The sequence below is a fragment of the Eutrigla gurnardus genome (assembly GCF_963514095.1).
Source record: "Eutrigla gurnardus genome assembly, chromosome: 1".
Classification (NCBI taxonomy): domain Eukaryota; kingdom Metazoa; phylum Chordata; class Actinopteri; order Perciformes; family Triglidae; genus Eutrigla; species Eutrigla gurnardus.
This window is the reverse complement of record NC_139915.1, coordinates 2,383,633-2,406,885: the sequence shown is the minus strand read 5'-3', so window position 1 is coordinate 2,406,885 and position 23,253 is coordinate 2,383,633. Positions and strand designations below refer to the sequence as shown.

Here is a 23,253-nt window from a genome sequence, read left to right as displayed (position 1 = left end):
CAGCCTCCGTGTTTATGGTGTTGTGAATGTTGTCCTTCTGTTACCCTCTGTGGTGCTTATCATCATGATTCAGCAGGCTGACTGTTATACCAAGGCTGTATTAGCTATGGGGCAGCACTCTTTGGGGTCTTTAGTGAGCTAATAGTCAGGGGTCCATGGGGAAGCACAGTAATTGGTCTTTATTTATGCTGAGTGAAGGCTATGATTAACTAATATCACCCCTGAGTGTATATACACGCACGTATTAACACACAGTCACACACACACAGTCACACACACAGTCACACACACACGTACAGATCCCCTTATATAGCGTGTGCTGGTGAGATTGAGTAGAGTATTGAGTATTGAGCTAATCCCTGGTGGCAGGCTGGAAGCTCTGAAAAGCCACCGACAGGCAGTAAAAAGCCATATTGTAGCACGGTGCCTGACTAGAGGAGGGGTGATGTTACCAACATAGTCTTTAATGATTTGTGTAACAGATCACAAGCGGAGGGACAACAGTGTGTCAGATATGCGTTAGTTCTTCCGTGCAGCGTTACCCAGCATGCAGATCAGGCTGTTTTGCCCACTAAACTGCCAAAGGGTCCATAGCATGACGGTGAGAAAGGAAGGATGTGTGTGAACGTCTGCCTCTGCGCTGCTAATGAGCTGAGGGCAATAAGGCCACGCTTTGTCTTCTGCAGAGACAGACGGCGAGCGGGGGAAAGTGATGCGTGTTGGGCTACAGCGTACTAAACTTACACACGGAGGCAACGCGCGCCATTCCGCCGCTGCCTCTGTATGCATGACGGACTCACCTGTGTGTGTGTGTGTGTGGGTGTGTGTGTGTGCGTGCATGCTTTTGTGTTGTCAAATCCCTACAGCGGTGGTGTTCTCATGTGTTTACTCTTGGTGTAGAAACTGAACACCGGGCTGTAATCAGAGCTGCAGCGGGAGGATCACAACAACAGTGTTCCCTCATTATGGCTCCGGCGGATCACCTTTACCTCCCGTGTGTGTGATTATGGTTTTTCCCCGTGGTAGCCTCACAGCAGTGGTACGTCTGGGCGCAGGCGAAGGGATGCCTGCGTACGTGTGCCTCCATAGTATGTGTGTCATTTAAAGAGCTTTGTGTATTGAGTTTTTTCTTTGTCTCAAATGTTGAGGCTCTGAAAGGTTTGGTCATGACATGTCAAGAGCTTCCAAGGTATATTCTGTATATATAGGGTATATATATATATATATATATATATATATATATATATATATATATATATATATATATATATATATCCACCAGTATCCTATAGTATCCACAGTACACCTTCTCTCATAGCACACAGCGTAGCTTTGAAAACGGCATGGACTACAAAAACAACTGTGTAGTTTATAGCATTCAAATTCCCACATGCAAATGTGTGATGTGCAAAAAATGAGTGCTTGTAAGAGGCACTGGGCTGTGAGAATGAGATGTAGTCCATTATTTTCAAATCATTTAGTCTACAGCAGCTTGGTGAGGCTGTAATTAGGCACGGGGATAAATGTTAACAATAGCCCTCTAATATGCTCACATTGATTCAACCCCTACATTCACTACTCCACCCCGATTTTTACAAGTTTGGGTCCCTAATAATACGTGCATTCTGATTATCATTACTTCACGTGCCATGTTTGCATGTGAACACATACGTGTTGCCTTTAAGCAGACGATCCTTAAAGTCTGATTTCAGAGTGAAGTACTGCTGTTGTTCTCCAAGGAACTCCAGTCGGGAACGCATTCCATTATTGAATTAGGATAACCTGGCCCTCCTCTCCCTACCCTCCATCTCTTCTCATTCTCTTGGTTTTCATATTATTGCATTATCCCCACCTCCCTTACCCTCCCTTGCTGCTCTATGTGGCCCAGTAATGAGACAGTGACTGATTACCCCAAACCCTACTCCCTCTATTTCTCCCACCATCTCCCCCTTCCACACTGAGATGGAGGCTCACGGTGAGCTTTCATTTGTGAGTGCTGTGTGTGGAGTGTAGCGTATGAAGTGTGTCCGTTTGTGAGCTCAGGTGACGGGGCAGAGATATGGTTCACGTGGTACAGGTTCGTTATAATCCCATATTCAAATAAAACCAAAGTTAAACATCAGCAGAGCAGAGCGTCGGGGGAAGTCAGGATATGATACTACAGACGATTCACAGTTGTAAATCTATAACAGTGAAAATATGTAAATAAAATGTGTCCCAGTTTATTTCCTGTTGCAGTGATGGATGTAACATGTATGTAACTAACAGCGAAATGATAAAGCACTTTACTGTGTAATTGCAGCCATTTAATGAAAACCTCAAACCTCAAAAGTACTAGTAGATGTACATAGTTGGATTCTGCATCCGTTTATAATACGTCACATTATCTGTGCAACTCAGGAGGAACATAAACCCCTAACATGGCTCTATATATGTTTGTGCTTTTCTGTTTCACTCATCCAAAGTGATCACTGTCCTTTAACTGTTAACCATCGGTGGAGTGTTATGCACAGTATGTTTGTGTGTCCATGCCATATGTGTGTGAGGGTGTGTTTGTATGTGTGAGCTTGTGTTGGACTGTGTATTTGAGAAGAGCTTCAGTAATCCTATTGACAGAGATGCAGCTTTGCTTCAGCTCAGCAGCAGCTGTTTAGTTTGGAGCGGAGGGGTCCAGTTCTCTTTAGCTGCAGGGGGGGTGGGGGGTCATCGTCATGTTGCTCCCACTCTGGTTGACCCGCGTCGCCGTCATTAAAGGATTTTATGCATTTCATCCCCCCCTTCCCTTTTCTTCATCTTTTGTATTTGTATTGTAATGCTTTCATGGCAGTCAGTCACCTCGTGTGTTTATTCCAAGTGTTTATTTTGTGGTTAACACACACACACACACACACACACACACACACACACACACACACACACACACACACACACACACTCTACCCCCGGTTCTGGTCTTGCAGTGGTCTGCTCCGCCCCTGACTCGGTGCTGTCTCTGTGTCTCAGAGCACACATTCATTGTCTAATCTTTCTCTATGTTTAATTTACAGCCTTGGCTGCTGCTGCCATATGCTCCTTTTGTCTCTGCCTTCTAACACACTCTCTGACCCACACACACACACACACACACACACACACACACACACACACACACACACACACACACTGCTCTGAGTAGCTTTGCCTCAACCGTCGGCATTAGAAAAAACAGAAGAAGCAAAACAAAAACAAAGCCCCCCCCCTCCCTGTTTAGCAACACTCCTCAACCTTCCCACTAGCGTGTTGACACAGACAGAGGTGTGTGTGTCTGATTATGACTCGGTGTGTGTGTCCGGGTGTTCAGGCATCGTTGCCCTGCCAAGACAGACTGACCAGTTAGAGGTAAGCCACCTTTACACCAGCACATCTTCTCGCTCTTACCCATATTTTAGCCTTTTTTTATTCCTGTGCATCTCATTGTCTGAAAGGTGGGGTGTGATTGCAAAAGGGAAATACTCACATTCTGGTATTTGCTGTATAATCTGCGTTGCGGTGACACAGAGCACGGCTTGCAGACTGTGTGCTCATCCAGGGGCAGCTAATGTAGTGTCACTGCGAAATCTAAATGGGCCAAGAGCAGCCGTGCCATAGATGAGCACTCCCAGGCCTTTTTACCCAGCGCCGCTGCGTGAAGAGCCCCGCTCCTTATTCATTTTCATGGCCCTGCAGTCGTGCTATTGACTTAAAGTGCAGCGATGCAGCCACCTACTCTGGTGCATTTGGGGAATATAATGAGCCACAGCGACAGGAATTTAAATACATTGGAGTGGTGAGAGCAGGAGATGAAGGAGGGTAACACAAGTGGAGTGAGAGAGTGTGTTTCCTATTTTGCGTTTGCTTTGAGTGAATTGCTGCGTTGTTCTCCGCTCACTGGCGTTTTTCTTTTTTTTTTTTTCTTCCTCTGGCCTTTTTTCTCTTTCACAAGCTACTTCCCTTCTCTCCTGGCCAGGAACACATGTTTTGAAATGACGTATTCACACAGTGAGACGCTTTCAGCGAGGGTGTCTATGTGAGAGACGCACACAGAAAGAGAGTTTGTGGTGAGCAGGGCTTTCTCTCTGGCTCCAGAGGCCCTGGCCAAGTCAGCGGTGAGGTTTGGCTCACTTCACGCAACACTGCGCACACACACACACACACACACACACACACACACACACACACACACACACACACACACACACACACACACACACACAGTCTCTCTTTCTTTGTCCCTTATACCTCTCTCTGTCTTGCACTGACCCTTCCACATAAGTGATCTTTTCCATTTTACATACAGTATGCCCACCCTCTTAGCCTTCCTCCCCCCCCCACCAGGAAATAGATCACAGCTTGATTTAACGGGCCGCCTGTGTCCCAGGATAAACCCTAAGTTGTTCTGCAGTGACATTACTCTCCCGTTACATTACACCTCGAGAGTATCATGCTTTCCTTGTTTCCTCCTGCCTCTCTTTGTCACACAACACACATTCACACAAGTGTTCCTTCCCGTTCTTAACGACGGGGACGTTTAGCCGGGAGTACAAGGAGTTAGGAGTGATGGAGTTTGTGGACACGCTCTCACAAGGACTCGGGAGAGAGGGAACGGATAAAGAACAAAAGAGAGAGGGGACACAGGTCGGGAGGTGTGATCATGAGATATAGCTTCTTAATGTGGTCACTGGGCAGCAGCTATTAATGTGGTCTTAAAATACATCTCACACCCCAACAGATCCAGATGGGGACCACTACCAGGTGGGCTGCGATGGAGAGAGAGAGTAGTGGAGGGGGCTGATAGAGGAGAGATGGGAAGGGGTGATGGGTTGGGAGGTAGCGCAGTGATGTATGAAGTCTTGTGGAGTTTGTGTGTGTGTGGCTTTGTGTATGGCTCGGCCGAGGTCGGCCTCTCGGGGCCTGCATGTGAGCCAGCTGTGTGCATGTTGGTGTGTGAGTGTGCACGTGATGAAGTGTTTGTGTACTGACTCCCCTGCTAAACGCTACCATTTTGAGGGAAAACCTAACAGTGACTATTCTGGACTGTTGAGTAATAAAGGAAGCACATCACTGGGTGATAAGGACATCCTGAGTTAATGAAAAAAATACAAAAAATCAATTCCCTTTTAGAATTTAGAATTCAGAATTTATTTATTCAGCATAGCCCCTTGAAATGAATCATCGCATTTTCAAGGGGGTCCTTTCATAAAATGATACACATAATACAAAGTAAAAAAAAAAGAAATACAGTGAAACGCATTACAGGACACACACACACACACACACACACACACACACACACACACACACACACACACACACACACACACACACACACACACACACACACACACTCACACACAGAGAGAGAGAGAGAGAGAGAGAGAGAGAGAGAGAGAGAGACAAATCTCAGCTTCGTAATCAATGCTTACAAATATGAAAAAGAAAGTTACAGAGGTTTATAAGATAAATATATAAGATACAACGATGATATCAATGAGGAAAAAGAATGAGAAATTAGAATAAAATAAAAGAAATAAAAAGAAAATAAAAGAATTAGAAAATAAAATACAAATTCAAAAAATAAAAACAAGATTGTATCAACTCATTTTTTTCTTCTTCCTGGAAAACAAAATATGATGTGTGCTTATATCAGCTAGTACCAACCTATGTCAACTAATAATATCCATCAATGAATCCATCAACTTTAGCTACTACTACTATTTACTTTCTCTTCAACAATCCCAACATCCAGACCTGCCTGCCTATCGGAAGTTAAACACTCTTGAAATGCTGTGGAAGTACATCTACACACTCCTGCTCTAGAGATCTGTGGTTGTACTGGGCAGCTCCGAGCTATCAATGTGATTCAGGGCATCACTGAAAAAGAGCAAATAAACTTTCCCCGGAAAAAAAGTATCAATAAAACTGTGAAAAGATGCCGCTGTTTTATTCCCTTTCTTTCTTTTTTTTGTGTTAGTTTGTTTAGTTCTCTTTTTCTTTTCATCCTCTCTCCATCTCAGGCTCTCTGTTGTCATTCCCAGCGCTGCTTGTCATCCAGTGACAGCGAGAGCACGAATCACTGTTGAGCAGAGCCTTTAAAGGAAGCTGCTTTTTTATGAGGAGACATAAAAACACATGAAGCCGGGGCCGTTTAAAAAAACATCACACTTCCCAAGACAGCCTGCAGAGAAACAGAAAGAAAGGAGGGGTAGGGGTGGCTGAGGTGCGAGCTAGGGGGTGGCTGAGGATGCAACAGCGTACCACACAGAGAGTCAAACAGGAACAAAGCTGCTCTCGTTCTCTCCTATCTTTTCTTTCTTCCTTAATATCGCTGCCTTCCCTTTTGTCAATAGAAGCTTGCAGACGACACATGCATGCTGTGTGAGCCACAACTTGATAGTGCGTCACTCTCTGCAGCACTGTTGTTCTTTGTAACAAGGAGGATTTTAGCGTCGACGTCTCCTTGTGTGATGTGCAGCGGTGACGCGGGGAGACATCTCCGCTGACTCTTTCAACCCGCTGCTAAGTATCTAAAGACGGGAATGGAAAAGAGAACGGGGACATAAGGTCTGAGGTCAGATGTTTGCGGCAGCACTATTGCTTATTGTGGCTTGGCTGTGCAGTTTGGAAGCGGTTTGACTTGATGATAAGCTGTAGCACGATGCACTTCCATGAGGTAGAATCTGGCAGGCATTGATGACAGAGTTGTGCCCAGGCCAGGGCCCTCCGACTGGGTTAGGGTTTGGAAGCCAGCCCCTTCTCACCATGGAGGTCCTCCATAGCTACTGGTGCACAGCTGGCACTGCAACTGTGTGTGTGTGTGTGTATGATAATCTGCATCCTGTGTATGAGACTCACAAATATCCATGTCGATAAGATGGAGTGTGAGATTAGATAAGGCCGTCGGTCGCTGCGTGTATCAAACATCCGGTCTAATCGTCAGAGCGAGGACGGGGCGATGACACAAATGCAAACCAGTGATGCTTTCAACTTTGAACTTTCCATGTATGTATTCTGATGATCTTTACATGATAAGATTGATGATAAAGAGTATAAGCATGACATTTTGGGTCCGCTAAGCTGTACACTACCGTAACTCCACTGATGTTAGCATTGCATTCTTTTAACATGGTCGGATTCACAATGTAGTTAAAAAAAAAAAGCATTTTACTTCCTTGTCAAAACATGATGCCTTCTTTACCCACAATGCAAGTGTTATTTCATCCATACATACATATATAAAAATGAATTGCCTTTGTTTGTTTTTTGCTATATTGGTTGTTGTTAATTGCAATTTTTGGCTTTACACGCTGATGAGTGTTTATGTTTTAAACACCCATAGATGCATCGCATGCAGGCACACCGAAATCTCTCACAGCTGTTAGATATAACACACAAACACACACACACACACACACACACACACACACACACACACACACACACACACACACACACACACACAGTGTTGTGATAAATCCATCATGGCCTCTGTATCCCATTCTACCAGCTGCTCACTGCACTGCTACTACGTCTGTCTTGTTGCTAGGATACATACACACTCAGGGAGTAGCTCACCCCTTGTCATACACATTCTGTTTGTGCCTATGCGCTGCCAAGGTGTCACACACACACACACACACACACACACACACACACACACACACACACACACACACACACATACATGGGGCCCTGTATACACCACATGGAATCAAGAGACGGATGCCTCCCACATACACACACACACACAGTAGTTTTTTCTGCCACCAAGGGAGCGATACCAGTGCTCCAATAAGCTTATTACCATTCTAGTTGATAAGAAATGTGGTTGTCTGCTGTTAACTCCCCGGACAAGAGGGGGCAGAATGGAGAGCGCATTGTGAGTGCACAAGTACCATGAGGGGGCGCTATCTGTCCATCTACCTCATTACTGTAATAGTGTAGCATCACTTCCTCCTTATCAGGCAGGATACCTTGACAGTAGCTCCCTCCTCTCTCTGCTTGGCTCCCTCTCTGTTGTCTTTTCATCTCTTCTCTCCTCTCTGCTCATCCCCCACCTCATCGTTTCCTCCCTGCCTCCCTCTTGAATCCTTCCTTACCCTTTTTCTTTTCATCTTTACCTGCCTCTCCCATTTCCTCCTACCTCCTCTCCTTCTCACTTCTCTACCCGCCTCTCTTTTAGTCCCTTGCATCGCTACCTCTCTTCTCTCTCAATTTCGCCCCCCATCTTGCCTTCTCGCAGCAACAGCAGATGAGCTTCCCATTCACAGAGCCTCCCTTCATCTCTTCCTCCCTCCCTCCCTCCCTCTCTAGGCTCCCTCCCTTCATCTCTTCCTCCCTCCCTCCCTCCCTCTCTAGGCTCCCTCCCTTCTCTCGCTCCATGCGTTCATCACTCTTGCCCCTCGGGGCTTTGTTCTGCCTTAATCAGGAGCTTAAATGTTGCATTCTCACCCAGACAATGCCTGCCATTCAGTCTGGGCCTGTGTAAATAGGTGTGCCCTGTAAGTGCGCCAGCGGCCATGCCATGCCAGCCTCGCTGCGGTAGTGATGATCAGCCATAGCCCCCAGCTACAGGAGGCAACACACACACACAGACACACACACACACACACACACACACACAAACATACACACACACAAACCAGCAGCAGCAGGAGGTGGAAGAGCAGAAACTTACTGATGGCTGCCTTTGAAGTCTTGCCATATAAAGGCATGGACGGCCAAAGCAACAGTCCCAAAACAGGCATATGCACATGGGTACAATATTCTTCTTCAAACGCGGCGCGAGGACAGGGATTCTTTTCATTATCAGCCATTTGCTTCCTGTCCTTACTTGGCCATTTCCCTTTCATTACCTCTTCTTCTGGCTTGCGGTCGTGACTTATTTGTATTTCTTAGCCTCTGTTGTGTTTGGTGGTAAAATAGCAGAATAATGACTGGAGGGTTTCGTGTGTAGTGGCTTCGGGAGACCAGCAGCCTTTTTGTCGGCCACCTGGCATACTCTTTCGAGGAGGCACGGTAGGCCTCTACCCAGCTGGATGACGCTTGCTGTCAGACTGGTGTGTCAAATCCAGGCAAGCCAGCTTCCTCCCAACACCCGACCATCTGTCTGCATCGGCGATGGCACTCTACCTGCAGATAGAGGATACAGATATACTGTATGTTGCCTTTACACACAAAGAAAGGTTGGAAAGTAAATGTCGTCTGCGTTTCGTGAACAAACCGAAGCTCAGCAGTGCACATCCACCTAGCCTTTGATTATGTATTCATATCAACTTACAATTTAAAAGGAGAGAGCCAGAGGGAGAGAGGAGATAAATTAAAAAAAGGGGTGGACAAACGTGCAGTCGGCAGACAGCAAGTGACACACAGAAAGAAAAAGAATGTGAGCCCACACTTGCCCATGCTATCTATCCTCCTCAGATGGCCATTTGGGCTTGTTAATCTATCGCCTGGTAACAGAGACAGCCTATCAACAACAGCCACGCCCCTTTGCACATGCTCATAGAGAGGGGCTCATTTGGATCTGTGAAGGGAAAAATGCACACACACCACACCGCAATGCATGCACGCACACACACACACACACACACACACACACACACACAAAACTCCCCACAAATCCTGGCCTGTCATTGCTCTCCATTGTTTGGCTGCGGTTGCTTTCTCCTGGTGTGACTGCCAGCAGATGGCTAGCACTGAGCTGTCAGAGTCAGCCTGGGGCCCACACACACACACACACACACACACACACACACACACACACACACACACACACACACACAGAGAAACACTCACTCATACAAAGGGTGTCTTATTGCACACGGACCATATGCACAGTGTCCACTGAATGGCTCCAGTATTGGCTCTATATCACTCTTCAAGGTCTGCTTATAGTTTGGTTTGAAAAGTATGGTTTTCACACTTTTTTAATTATCCTGCTGTTTTTACACACACACACACACACACACACACACACACACACACACACACACACACACACACGGGCTCCTGATAGACTGTGGAGCCGCTCAGCTACAGGTGCCCCTCATGACCCCTCTCACTGTAATGACTGTGTAATCTCATAAAAGGGCCGCCTTACTGCATTAGCATGTGTAAAGGCCTTTGTGTGTGTGTGTGTGTGTGTGTGTGTGTGTGTGTGTGTGCCTGTGCATAAGTAACAGTTTTGAATCTTGCGTCTGTTGCCATCCTTTGCATCTGTGTGTGCATAAGTGCCTCTGCGCATGTGTTTCGCAGCGATCCAGTGTGTGTAGAAGCAGGTGTCAGGCCTAATGGAGTGTGTCGGCGCAGCGTAAAAGCAGCTGCTGTGGCCGGGGGTCGCCCGGGGTCGGCCAGAGGTGAAAGGTCAGGGTCGGGGTGAGGAGTCGGCTGTAGCTACATGACATTCCTCCACTCGCTAATCATAGCTCTGATGAATGGCTGTAAAGTGGCAGCTGGCAGACAGGAGGCGGTGTGTGTGTGTGTGTGTGTGTGTGTGTGTGTGTGGCGGGGGGGGGGGGGGGGGGGGGGCTGTGGGGGAGATCCATACATTGCTAGTAATCTCACAGGCACATTCACACAAGCAGGCAGGCTGAGTATTGACTGCTGTGATCCTGACGGAGCTGTACATCAGAGAAGACAAGCACAACAACACAGGCTTTTATCAACGTCTGAAGCATATGCACAAATCCTCTACGCACACCCGAAGGCGCACATGCACGCACCGTCATCCTCTCTCTCTCTCTCTCTCTCTCACACACACACACACACACACACACACACACACACACACACACACACACACACACACACACACACAGTTTGTTGTGTCTGCAGAAAGCTGGGACTAATGACAGGCTTTGTGTTGTGTGTGCTCACTCAGCTGCCCCCTGGACACACTTTACCCACCCAGCAGAAAACAGCCCTTTGTGCTCCCCCCCCCCTCTCTCTCTCTCCCTCCTTCTATCTATGTATCTCGCTCGATCTTGTTCCCGCTGTCTCCCCACTTTCTTCTCCCTCTGGAGAATGAAGTTGTTTTGCTGTGCTCCGCTGTATATATTACCTACTGTATATATTTTCCTGGAGCCTGACAACGGATAAATGAGTGCAGCAGTGTTTTTTTGGCTGACACCAGCCTTTCACATTTACCATTAAAAGGAGCAATAAAGCCTGCACATAAAAAATGACATTTTGATACAAAGATGGTTAATATTGAAGACGTTCATATTTACACTGCACCTTTGATATGATGTGCTAAATTACTGTAGATAAGACTCCTGTATACTCCAGGTTGGCAGAAAATGTTTAGTAACATCAATGATGTTGATTATTATGTTGATTGTTCTCTCTGTGAGGACTGCATCTTAATCTTTTGACTTTCCAATATTTATTGGAATTGAATTTGCCTAGTTGAGTAGAAGTGTGTGTGTGTGTGTGTGTGTGTGTGTGTGTGTGTGTGTGTGTGTGTGTGTGTGTGTGTGTGTGTGCTCCTGGTAATACTTGTTTTGTGATTATTCTATTTATATTTGATATAATTAAGTAGTCTGTGTTGTATGTTTTGTCTCGGCAAGGACATTTTTTTTATCTTAGTGAGGGATTTTCTATTCCTTGATATTCTTGTTTTTATTTATTTTATTTTTAAATTTTAAACTTTATTTTATTATTGGCTTGTTTTAATAGGTTTTTGTTTGCTTTTAATGTTTTATGTAAAGCTCTTGCCCTGTTGTTGAAAGGTGCTATACAAATAAAATTGCCTTGCCATTTCCTGGTGAAAGAATAAAGATAAAGAAGAAGGGATCTCTCATAACACCAAAAACAGTTGTCCGTCACATCAATAAAAGCAGCAGTGGCCTACACCATTCCTCCAACTCATATTTGTATTAGAGGCTCATAGAAATCTGCACATGAAGGTGTCTGTTCACGCCTGCTAAATAAGGCATTTATGTGAAAAACAAAGAGTGTGAGTAGTGCAGATGCACACAAACACACACATGCCACTGTTTCCTTCATCTCTCCCTCCCTCTGATTTGTTAAACTGCAGCCTCTCTGTCTGCGTCCGTCTGTTTATCTGCCCATCCGATTTGTATCCCTCAATCTTCCCTTTGCCTCATATCTAAATGCCATCGCAGAGAGCCGAGTGCAGCAGAGATTTCTGTTCATAATGTCACGGTGCTGCCCGGAGGAGTGTTTTATATTGACCCGCGTCTGTCTCCACACCAGCTTCCCTTGCTTCATGTATGCATGTAGTAGCCGTAAGCAGTACACGGCATTCTGGAAGCATGTCATTGTTAGCAAAACATAGGTAAAGTTGTTGCAGGCCTCAAGGCAATCATTGCCAGGTTGACCAACATGGCTAATTACTACTGCTGCTGTTGATTGTTTATATATAATTAACCATTTTGTCTTCTCTTTATGGCTCTAAACATTCTTTACAACGCACATAAACATGAAAGGACTTGGGGGTGTTTCAGGTGTATCCTCAAACCCCAGAGGAACTGGAAGGCAAGAACTGTGTGTGTGTGTGTGTGTGTGTGTAGTTAGTGCTGCACTGAAAAGCAGACGGTCAAACGGTCAACTTGTTTTTTGCTCTGGCAGCCGGGCCAAGCAGGAAGAAGCCAATCGATAGCACTTACCCTCTTCCTGTTAGAGTTCCCAACAGACTTGGGAGAAAGACGCAGCCCGGCAGTCTTCACAGCCGTGTGTGTGTGTGTGTTCACACATGTTTGTCTGTATGTGTGTTTGTGTGTACATACGACTACCTGTCTGCACACACACTTACTGTGTTTAACGCATTGTGCGTGAGACTGAGTAAGATGGAGTGCGTTTTTGTGTTTGAAATGTTAGCCCAAGGACACACTGTCATGCCATGAAGGAGCATTTCTCTTGATTTACTGACATACGTATAGCTTCTCCTCACCTCGCACCAAACTGCACGTTTGACCTAGTCTCAATCCAGATAACTCTCAAATAGTAGTCTGATAACCTTGAATCTGAATTCTGAAGATTAACTAAAAAGGATGAAACAGACGGGAGTAAAAGGCACTATATTCATGCAGATTATATACATCGGTTCAATGGAAGTGCCTCCCTGCTCTGTGTAACTTGACCTGGGGGGGGGGGGATCAATAGAGTATCACATAGTTATTGAGGCACTTTGCAGCCAATCATCCTGTTCACGGGGACAAACAAACCCAGGAAGTGGCCAAATGTTTACTGCGATTCCCTTCCTGTGAGTTCCACTCTCCATCAGGATGCACATGTTTGACCACAACGTCTCTGTCATGTGGAGGACAGGATGGCAGCGAGCGCTGAGGTCAGATCAGCACCCACTTTGGCTGATACGCTGACCTCTAGTATCCTGTGCTGCTGGGGAGCAGGCTTTTGCTTGTTATGCTGAACATGTACTGCTGATTCAGGCTGCAGCTCCATGGTTGTGTGTCCAGCATCACTTTCACCGTTAAAGGCTGTACATCGTATCTGGTCAACTGTGGAAGTGAAGCAATATTCAACATGATGAATTCTGATAAGATTGTACATTTTATAGCTTTGAGTGTTTTTTTTACACTAAACTTTAATAGTTCTTGAAAAGTATCAGTTTATATTGAAACGGGAACTTGCGAAGGATGGCTGAAAGGATAGTTGGTGCACCTCTCTAAGCGTGATCTATTTGTGTGTATCGTCTTATTGAGTCTATCCATCTGCCCTCGGCCTCACAGCGAGGCTCGCTCCTGTCGGGCTTCCTGTCCTTCTGCCCTTGACTGACCCAAGCCTGACCTGTGTTTGGGCCCTGGGCCTCCTCATGGCTACTGTACTACTGGGCTTGTGTGTGTGTGTTTGTGTGTGCTTGTGTGACCAGAACAGGGTGGTGGGGTGTAATTTGAGCCCCAGGCTAGGACAGGACTTCTACTGAGTCCATCCAGGCAGAAAAAAACAAGACATGGGAGCTGCAGGCTTGGCAGAGAGATAGAGGGCAGGATAGCTGAAAGAGTAAGAGGGAGAGAGAGGGAAGGTTGGAGAGGGAGAGAGAGAGAGAGAGAGAGAGAGAGGGAGAGAGAGTATTGGACAAAGAGTAGTAAGGCTCTTTTTGACTCGGCCTCTCTGAAAGAGAGATGTCAGTCTGTGTTAGTTCGCTCCACTACCCAGCCTGTAGCAGGAGAAACAGATCTCTCCCTGCCTCTCTCTCTCTCTGTCACACACACACACACACACACACACACACACACACACACACACACACACACACACACACACACACACACACACACACACACACACACACTCTCTTGCTTCCTCTCCCTCCCTCCCACACCATTTTCTATCTACTTTCCTCTCTCATATCTTTCGGTGATAGCTTTTCTGCCTCAGTTGAGGGGAGCAGAAACACTCCACAGCTCAGGGGGGGAAACAGCAAGACTAAGTAAAAGACCAAGCAGTGAACCAGTCATCTCTAAAAGGCAGGCGATGTATAGTGCAGGTCTTCTCCTGATCACACTTCGGGTGACTGAGAACGGGCTGCTCCAGATGCTGTAGAGCAAGGCCCCCGAAGACGGAGCACGCCGCCGGCTCGGCTGTAGCCTTTCCCTCGGTGTTTTGAGGAGGGCAGCACACAACTCTTCAAACACAGAAGGGATCAAATCTTCAAATCCCCTGGAAATGTCAACTACGTTTGAGGAAATGTCAGTAGAGCCGAGAACGCACACAAACACACACACACATCGGCCCGAGCGTGCGCACACACATACACGGACGCTCACACTCGGCATCATGGCTAGAAAGGCAAACGTGATATAGGGCAGTCACGTCCTGTGGGGGGGAATAAGCTTAATCTCCTTCATTTTCCCAAATCTCAAGGGGAAATCACTGTTGGCTTCTGGAGGTATTTATTCCCAATCATGTTGAAGTTTGAATCTGTGGCATTTTCACATGAATAAACATAACATGAAATGATATAACACAATAGGGTTTCAGCTGGTAATGCCAGCGCAGTGAAGGCAGAACAACAGCTGCAGATAGCACCGCTGGAAACGGGAATCCTACATGATTTATTGCTTCAAGGTCTTTCAAAAGTCTGTACTCATTCAGCTGCTTTTTAGACTATAATATGATGCAATTCCTTTTAGTAACACAATTAATTTAATATCAAACTCCTCACATGTAGATCCTTAGTGGCTTCAGGTGATCTCATCCACAGCCGCTGACATCATCGCTGCGTATCGATCCGTCCTCACCCCCGCTGACTAACTTATCGACATCCTCAAGTGTATTTCCTGTCTAGACTGTCAGCAGTGTTTATGGATGGCCCTGGCCCCTTGTGACACACACACACACACACACACACACACACACACACACACACACACACACACACACACGCCTCCTCCTCAGCTCATCGATGCATCCTTTGCTTCCGACTCCGTCCTACTCTTTAATGAATCTGGTAGGTGTTGAACTGCAAATGTTGTGCGGGGCACAATTATCGACGGACACGGACGTGATGAAAGAGCTTCTCCCTGGAGAGGCCTGGGTTAGGTCGCAATTAGTCCACGCACATGTGTGTGTGTGTGTGTGTTGTTGTCAGAGGATGCATGTGTTTCTGGGTGATCACGTGTCTCACCTCATCACTCCCTGCTAAGAGTGATATTGAGTCCAGAGTAGGATGCAAGGCAGTGTCAGTGCGGCTTCAAGAGGCTGACAGGTTTGTGGGTTGAGACGGGCAGATGACTAGAGAGGTTGCAACCATCTTGACTGACGAGCCTCTCTCTAACACACACTCATGCACGCACACAAACACTCACACTGCGTCCCTGTGCATGCCCAGAGGCTCTCCAGACTCTGTTTACCTGCAGCGTCGCATCGGGAGCTGCCCTTACCTGCTAATATCTTGTGATCTTTGGGGGCGTGTCCTGCAACATCGTCCGTTACCAGCTTCCTCCTTGCTGATTAGAGGAGGTAAGGCTGAACTGTGGCATTAACCCCAATTAGTATACCTAGAGGTGGAACGATTCATGCGATGCATTGATGAATCCATTGCCGGTCCTACCGATTCAACTAAATCGATCTGCTAAAATAAATAAATACAATGAATCGCTTTGGCTTCACCAATAATCCATATAAATGCGTTAAATCTTATGAATCACGATTCTTAATTATGATTAATGACTTTTAAGACACTCTCTCCCCTGCCAGCATGTAGTCTATTGAAACATGTTCAAAATAACTGAGCAATGTTTAATTACATTTTTGTATTCAGCATAAAATATTATGCAGGACTACTTTTTTATAGAATAAATATGTTTAATAAGTAATTCTATGGTCTGTTTATTTTTTCACCTTTCAGAAGAATACAGATAGTCTCACTCGCATTATTGCACGTTTATTTCATGGATATAGAATTTTGGTTACAAGTTACTGATTCAAATCGTGGTTTACAGAATCGAATCGTTCCAACAACAAAAATGTGTCCTTGAATCAAATGTGAAGCCAAAGATCTACACCCTTACTACCTCTCTAGATCCTCTCATTCCACCTCCCGACGTCTAATATTGACTTTGTCAATTGTGTGCATTAAAAACATGGCAAACGTTACTTGCTAGACATCATGACGCTAACATTGTGGAATATTAGCATGCTGCTGTTTGTGCTCAGAGCAGTAGAGACTAGACTGTTAATGGTGTAGAGCTCAGAACGGTCTAATGGCTGTGCCCACAGTCACACTCTGTTAGGTAACATGACATATTGTAAGTAATCATGCCCCTCCCTAATTATATGGCCATCGATGAGTCACTTGGGAGCAATGATGGCTAAACGCGCAGCATCGAATGTTGCCTCCCCAGCTTGTTCTTTAAGGCCGGGGTTGAGTTACTTTCCACCATCTGTTTTGTAGACGAGAGGAGCAACAATATCTCGTATAAATATAAACGATTGAAAAGTATTTTTAAGTGTGAAATCTTTTTAATACTCCAGCGTCACCATGTTGACAAAGCGAAACTGATCCCTGTGGAATCGGTGACGTAACTGCTACAAGCGTATACGTTCGCCATGCGAGGAAGAAGACAACCTTAAAGCTACGGCCTATGATTTGGAATTTAAAAAATCCATTCCGTCTGTCAGCCGTAGGCCTGCATAGAAATTGACCAATGGGAGCCATTGCTCCGGAAGGCTCCCATTGGCTCGTACCCTCCATCCAATCCCCTCGTCTCCCCTGCTCCTCGTCATCCCGCCTTGTCGAATCGTGGAACGCTGAGGGGAGGGGTTTGGTTGGGATGCTTTTTTCAAATCTGTCTCAGAGGCTCACCTGATCTTCAGAATGTACGCTCCTCCAGCTAAGTGTTTTCTGCACCAGAAGGACTATCGATGAGAATGTTTTCATCGCCAACTACTGGCCTGGCATGCATACTACAGCGTTTGTTTTTCGTATAGGTTTGCATGGGGATCGTTTACAAAACAATGTCGTCTAACCGCGGACATTTTTTTAAAACTGTCCCGTTTTTAGCGAGACTGTTGTCGTGTGAACATCGCCTTCATCTCCTGTCTATCACCGTTTAATGTACAGTGTGGACAATCCGCTCACATGAGCACAAAGAGGCAAGAGAAAGCATGAAGAAAAGGTTAGGAAACCTGTCGGCATGTTTGTTTCCGAGAGTCGAGGTAATCCTCAGGCTCGAGCTTCTTTTGGTTTACACCTGAGATATTAGGGATACAGACTGGAGAGGCACACCTGAGATAAATACACAAGTAGGGAAACCGGAGAAAGCAAAGAAGCCTCACACACTTGAGAATGTGTGGGAGAGGGGGATTTTGAGCTTTAACAAAAGGTGAATTAATTGTTACGTGAAATGTGTTTAAATGGGTTTAACTGTGGCTGTCTGGAAGAGGATGCATGAGAGAGGCAGTTGAAACAAAAAATCCCCTTGACCGGCAGGTGGATTAAAGGCCAAAACACTTTGTTTTTTGCATAGCTAACTGTAGGAGGAAGCACTGCTGCAAGTGTGTGATCCAAGCACACACACACAGACACACAAAAGCTCGTAAAAAAAAAAAAGCACTAACTACTTCCCCCCTGGCTCCTCATGAGAAGTCATTAGGAATGTGTCTGTGTGTTTTATTTTTAGCAGTGTGTGTTTAGAAGGGGTTGTAGAGTCTCGTCAGTCTTCAGGGCCCTCCTCTGCTCTGTCGCTCTGTGTCTCTGTCTCCAGCTGAGAGCTATGTATATTTCATCAGCCCAGGGTGCCTTTTTGTCTTAAGATGCGCTGCACCTCCCCTGCCTGTCTCTGTGCTGCTCGTCAATGAAGGGAGCCATCACAGCCTCTTTTAAACTATCCCCCAGTCCTCTCTTTCTTTGCCTCTCTCCACACTGACAGCCAGCCTATGCTGCTCCCCCCTGCTTTTCACGGTCAGGTTGTCTCTCTCCTGAAGGCTCATCCCTCTCTACTCTTTCAGCTGTGGAAGGGAACAGAACAGAGCACCTCCAAACAGACCCGGGCTGTCAGGAAAACTCTTCCTCGCTCTCTACGTCTCTCTCTCTCTGTCTTTGATTGCGTCCGTCTGTCTGTCTGTCTGGCGTTCGGCGGGCTCTGTCACTGCAGGAAAGGGACACTTCTGCACCCGGTGCTGCGTCCCCTTTAGTTGTTGTCTTTTTATAGCAGAAATCTGAGCGCTGTGACAGCAGCTAAAAATGGTCGCACAAACGGCGGGCTACATCAGCTGCTAATTGCTGTATTTGCACCATCAGTGTCTTTTTTAATGTTTAGCTTTATGTAAATGTTGCTGTCGTGTCCCCAATAATGATGAGGCGTTTTTTGCTCTATCCAGGCACCCCTTCGTATTTAGCAGAATCAGAATATGTATGTGGCCTAGTGCACTTTTATTGGAGTCCCTCACTGATTCAATTTGAATGAATCCATTCCATCACCGGCTCAACATTCAGCACTGTCAGGTGCATGTTCTATTCTAATCGTGTCCTTGTACCTTTCAGGTGTGTCCTGTGACTGAGAGTGCAGCCGGAGCCAGTAAGGTGGTGGAGCCGGCGGCATCGCAGCCAGCAGGTGACCACACGCCTCCTCGTCCAGCGACCTCGGAGCCAGAGAGAGCTGACCGCCCACTTTCTAGTGAGTTCCAAATGCCAGATACAGTGTGTTTGTGCCATATCTGTACTCTCCTCTGTCTTCATGCTTTATTTATTACCTTTTTTTTGTTGCTGTGGCTTGAAATAATGCTGTGATCGTTGGTTGATGTTAGTCTTTTTGGCTTTTTTCATCTCCATCAGCATTATCGGACACATATGTTCTGTTCTTGCATTCCTGAGAGAGAGGTTCTCTCAGAGCATGCATTAGTAAATGCGTTGGTTCAGCCTCCGTCAATCAGCTACTAAGAAGAAGCCGTATACACACTGAATATACATCTCTTCACGTGGCGGCCTTCTTATCTCTGCTTCCTTTTTTCCTGTGTGAGCTGTCCTCCTGACCCCGTGGCAACACAGGAAGTACTGTGACCCCCCGGAGTGAATGAGATTAGGTCTGAAGCGGCTCTAACGCTCATCGAAACTTGAGTTCTTCTTTTCAGGCTTGTTCTGTCGTGTCTTCTAACACTTCATCCTCTTGCAACGCTTCAGCCACACTCCTCCACCACCACCACCACCATTGTATTTGATCTATTTATATACCTACGATAGTGATCCCCCCTCCCCTTCTGGTCTCACATGTTGCTGTGTGAGGAGATAATAATGATTGATGATCCCTGCGGTTCGTTTTGCAAATGTGCAGGGTATCTGATCCCTGCACCTCCTTTCAATGCAATAACTGCTTTTAATTGTCAACGAGGCAAAACCAACCTGTCCACCAAAACACACGAAGACAAAATGCTTAAAGACCGTATCAACGCTTCTTAATCTGAGGTTCCACTTTCATTACCGGCCTCCACCCTGAGCAACTGATAGAAAGCTTTACGTCGTGTTCAAGCAGGTGGATGAATGGGCAAGTTGTCTGGGATCCTGGCGAGGGGAGGGATGGGAGTAAAACAAGGCTAAGACATGAGTTGGAAGATGTCACGATGAAGCCGAGGCCGACAGGAAATAAGTGACATGTGAGCGTGTACGTGTGCGAGGATGGCCCGAGGGAGGCCATCACGACATTGGGTTTGGAGCTCATTACATTTATGTGGAAAGTGCTGCTGTCTCCTCTCATCAGTGCAGCTGGACTCCCTTTTCACTGGGTATCTGTTCCCTCTCCTCTTCACTCTCTCCTCTTTTCCATTCAAGTGTTTACACTTCCAAACACAGGAGTTATGTAAATCTCTATTTTCTTAACCCTCCATCCTGTTTTTCCCATTTCTCTCCTCCTGCTCTCTCTCTCTCTCTCTCTCTTTCTCTCTCTCTCTCTTTCTCTCTCTCTCTCTTGCTCTCTTCTCTAAGGCTATTTCTGTGTTGCTGTGAGGGGCCCCCTGTCGTTTAGAGAAACTCATCTCAAGTTCTCTTTGCAACTGAACTGACACACACACACACACACACTCACACACATACACACACACACACCCACACACACACACACACACTCTCTCACACACCAGGTCAACCACAACACACTCAAAGGCACCTGGTTAAACAGTCATGACAAAACAGGGCCACCGCACACTGGCCGACACACGTCCAGGCAGCCGACTCGGCGGTCCTCCCAGCGGTCCGGTGTGGGTTGAGAACAGGGTTTTCCATGAGTTATTTAAGCGCCCTCCATCATGCGTGCCGCGCTGCGGCTCGCGCTGACATGACACGGCTCATTTCCTCCGCTCAGGCTGCGAACGTGACACAAGACACGCTGGCGGTGTTCACACAGAACGGAGCGCAGAGGCACACAATCCGTCATGATCTTAAGACTGATGGGTTTAAATCATTAAATGGGCCTCGGTGCAACAAGCTAAAGGGAGAGGTTGTTGTTACACCGTGCTGTCGTCCGCTGGGGTTCAACTGTGTACGTGAATATTTAGTGGCTCGACGGACACAGCTCTGATTTAAGTTTCCCTCCTCAGTCATACTGAGCCAATACATTTAGAGATACTAGGGGTGTGAATCTTTGGCTTCACTTCGATTCGATTAACGATACAGTAGTTGGCGATTCGATTCAAGGACGATATTTTTTGTTGTTGTAACGATTCGATTTGATTCGATTCAGTAACTTGTAACCAAAATTCTATATCCATGAAATAAACATATAATGCAAGTGAGACTATCTGTATTCTTCTGAAAGGTGAAAAATAACATATTTATTCTATAAAAAAGTAAACCTGCATAATATTTTATGCTGAATACAAAAATGTAATTAAACATTGCTCAGTTATTTTGAACATTTTCAGTAGACTACATGCTGGCAGGGGAGAGAGTGTCTTAAACGTATTAAAACATTAATCATAAGTAAGAATCACAATTCATCCGATTAAATGCATTTATATCGATTATTGGTGAAGCCAAAACGATTCATTCTATTTATTTATTGTAGCAGATCGATTTAGTAGAATCTATAGGACTGACTATCGATTCATCGATTAATCGAATGAATCGTTACACCTCTAAGAGATACATACGTGTGTGTGTGTGTGTGTGTGTACATAATGCGTGTGTCTTGGAATTACACATGCCGACGACATGATTGTCTTTTGGTTGCAACGGCACAGCTGGACTTGGCAGACGTGGCAGTCTCGTGTGCTTGGCTGCTGGCCAGCTCAATACAATCCCAATTAGCCACTGTGGAAGCATGGAGCACCACTGAAGATGGGGTGTGGGTGCTGATTAGGGCACAAAGAGGGGGGAGGAGGATCAATATCGAATGGTTGCTTCTATAGCCGCTGTGGTTTCACATTAAGACTCTTGTAAAGAGAACACAGCAGCGAGGCTCGACCCATAAAGAGCTACAATAGAGACTACAGTACACACACACACACACACACACACACACACACACACACACACACACACACACACACACACACACACACACACACACACACACACACACACACACATGCTTGATGGGGAACAGCGCATGAAGAGGGTGAATACAGCTGCCCATCTTTGTATCACCTGTCCAGAGAGGAGAGCAGCAGGTGGAGGGATGAGAGTAGCCATGCATGGAAAGAATGGAGCTGAGGGATGGGTGGGGGGGGGAGGAAGGAATGGGGAGGACGGTGTGAGGAGGACAAGGACACTGAATGGACGACAGGGGATGTGTTTGGAGAGAGAGATCAGAGGGTGACAGAGGAGGCATGGAGAGGAATGCCACTACTTGCCCCCCCTCCCTGACTCCCCCTCCTGCTCCCTTCTTCTTTTCTTTTGTCCCCCTCAGTGGGGATGACAGGAGGGTGGGCTAACTTGGAATAACAGTGACAAGCTTGCCACCACTCCCATGAAGCACAGCAGATGGAAGCGTGTGTGTGTGTGTGTGTGTGTGTGTGTGTGTGTGTGCATGCGATTAAAATGCCGTCGGAGACCAGAGTATACCAGGTCTCTTGGCAGCTCCACGCTTGGCAGAGCGCCACCTCCCTGCCCTCTTTTTCCAGCCCAGCAGATTGGGGGTTGAGGTGTGTGTGTGTGTGTGTGTGTGTGTGTTAAGTGAGGGGAGACAGTCTTAACAAACAAATATTAATTGACAGAGCTCCCATTGTCGGTTCCATTATGTCCTGTCTTCAGGGGGAGGCATGCTGGATGGCCTGCGTGGCTGTTTGTCCATCCGTCTATCCGAGTAATTCACTAATGTAATGATCACAGGATTTTTTGGGAGAAACAGAGCTCTGTTCAGCAGAGTGGCGCCAGTCCTCGCGGGCATGGCGGAATTAGTCAGGAGACAGTGGGTTTGGCACCGTGCCTCGGTTATTAGCCACTCACAGGGTGGGCACGGGGTTGTGCCCCGACTCAATCACTCGCTGTGTTTGCATGTGTGTGCTTAATGTGTTTGTTTCCGTGTGTGTGTGTGTGTGTGTGTGTGTGCGTCTACCATTTAAGTCAGGATTCTCCTCCTGGTAACACTGACCTTATTGTGCAATCACTTCTGGTTGATTTGTACCCTTTCCAACACATTCCTCTCTCCGAAGGCTGAGAAACAGACCGTTAACCCCATCTCCCCCCCTCTCTCTCTCTCCTCTAGTCTCTCTCCTAGTCTCTCTCCCTCTCTCGTCTTCCCTCCGGTTGGGTTTGATTTAGTGACATCTCATCCAGAGCCTGGGAACCAGAAAGAGTAGACTTAGGGACCTATGGAT

General features: G+C 46.4%; 1 protein-coding gene across 2 annotated transcripts in view; it reads left to right on the top strand.

Annotated features, from left to right (window-relative positions):
* Positions 1-23,253, top strand: part of gse1b (Gse1 coiled-coil protein b) — a 150,068-nt gene that overhangs the window by 25,762 nt on the left and 101,053 nt on the right. For both annotated transcript variants that reach the window (XM_084015630.1, XM_084015629.1), the window contains exon 2: positions 18,989-19,121. In XM_084015630.1, the coding sequence (XP_083871756.1) occupies positions 18,989-19,121 (133 nt within the window). The remainder of the gene's footprint in view (positions 1-18,988; positions 19,122-23,253) is intronic.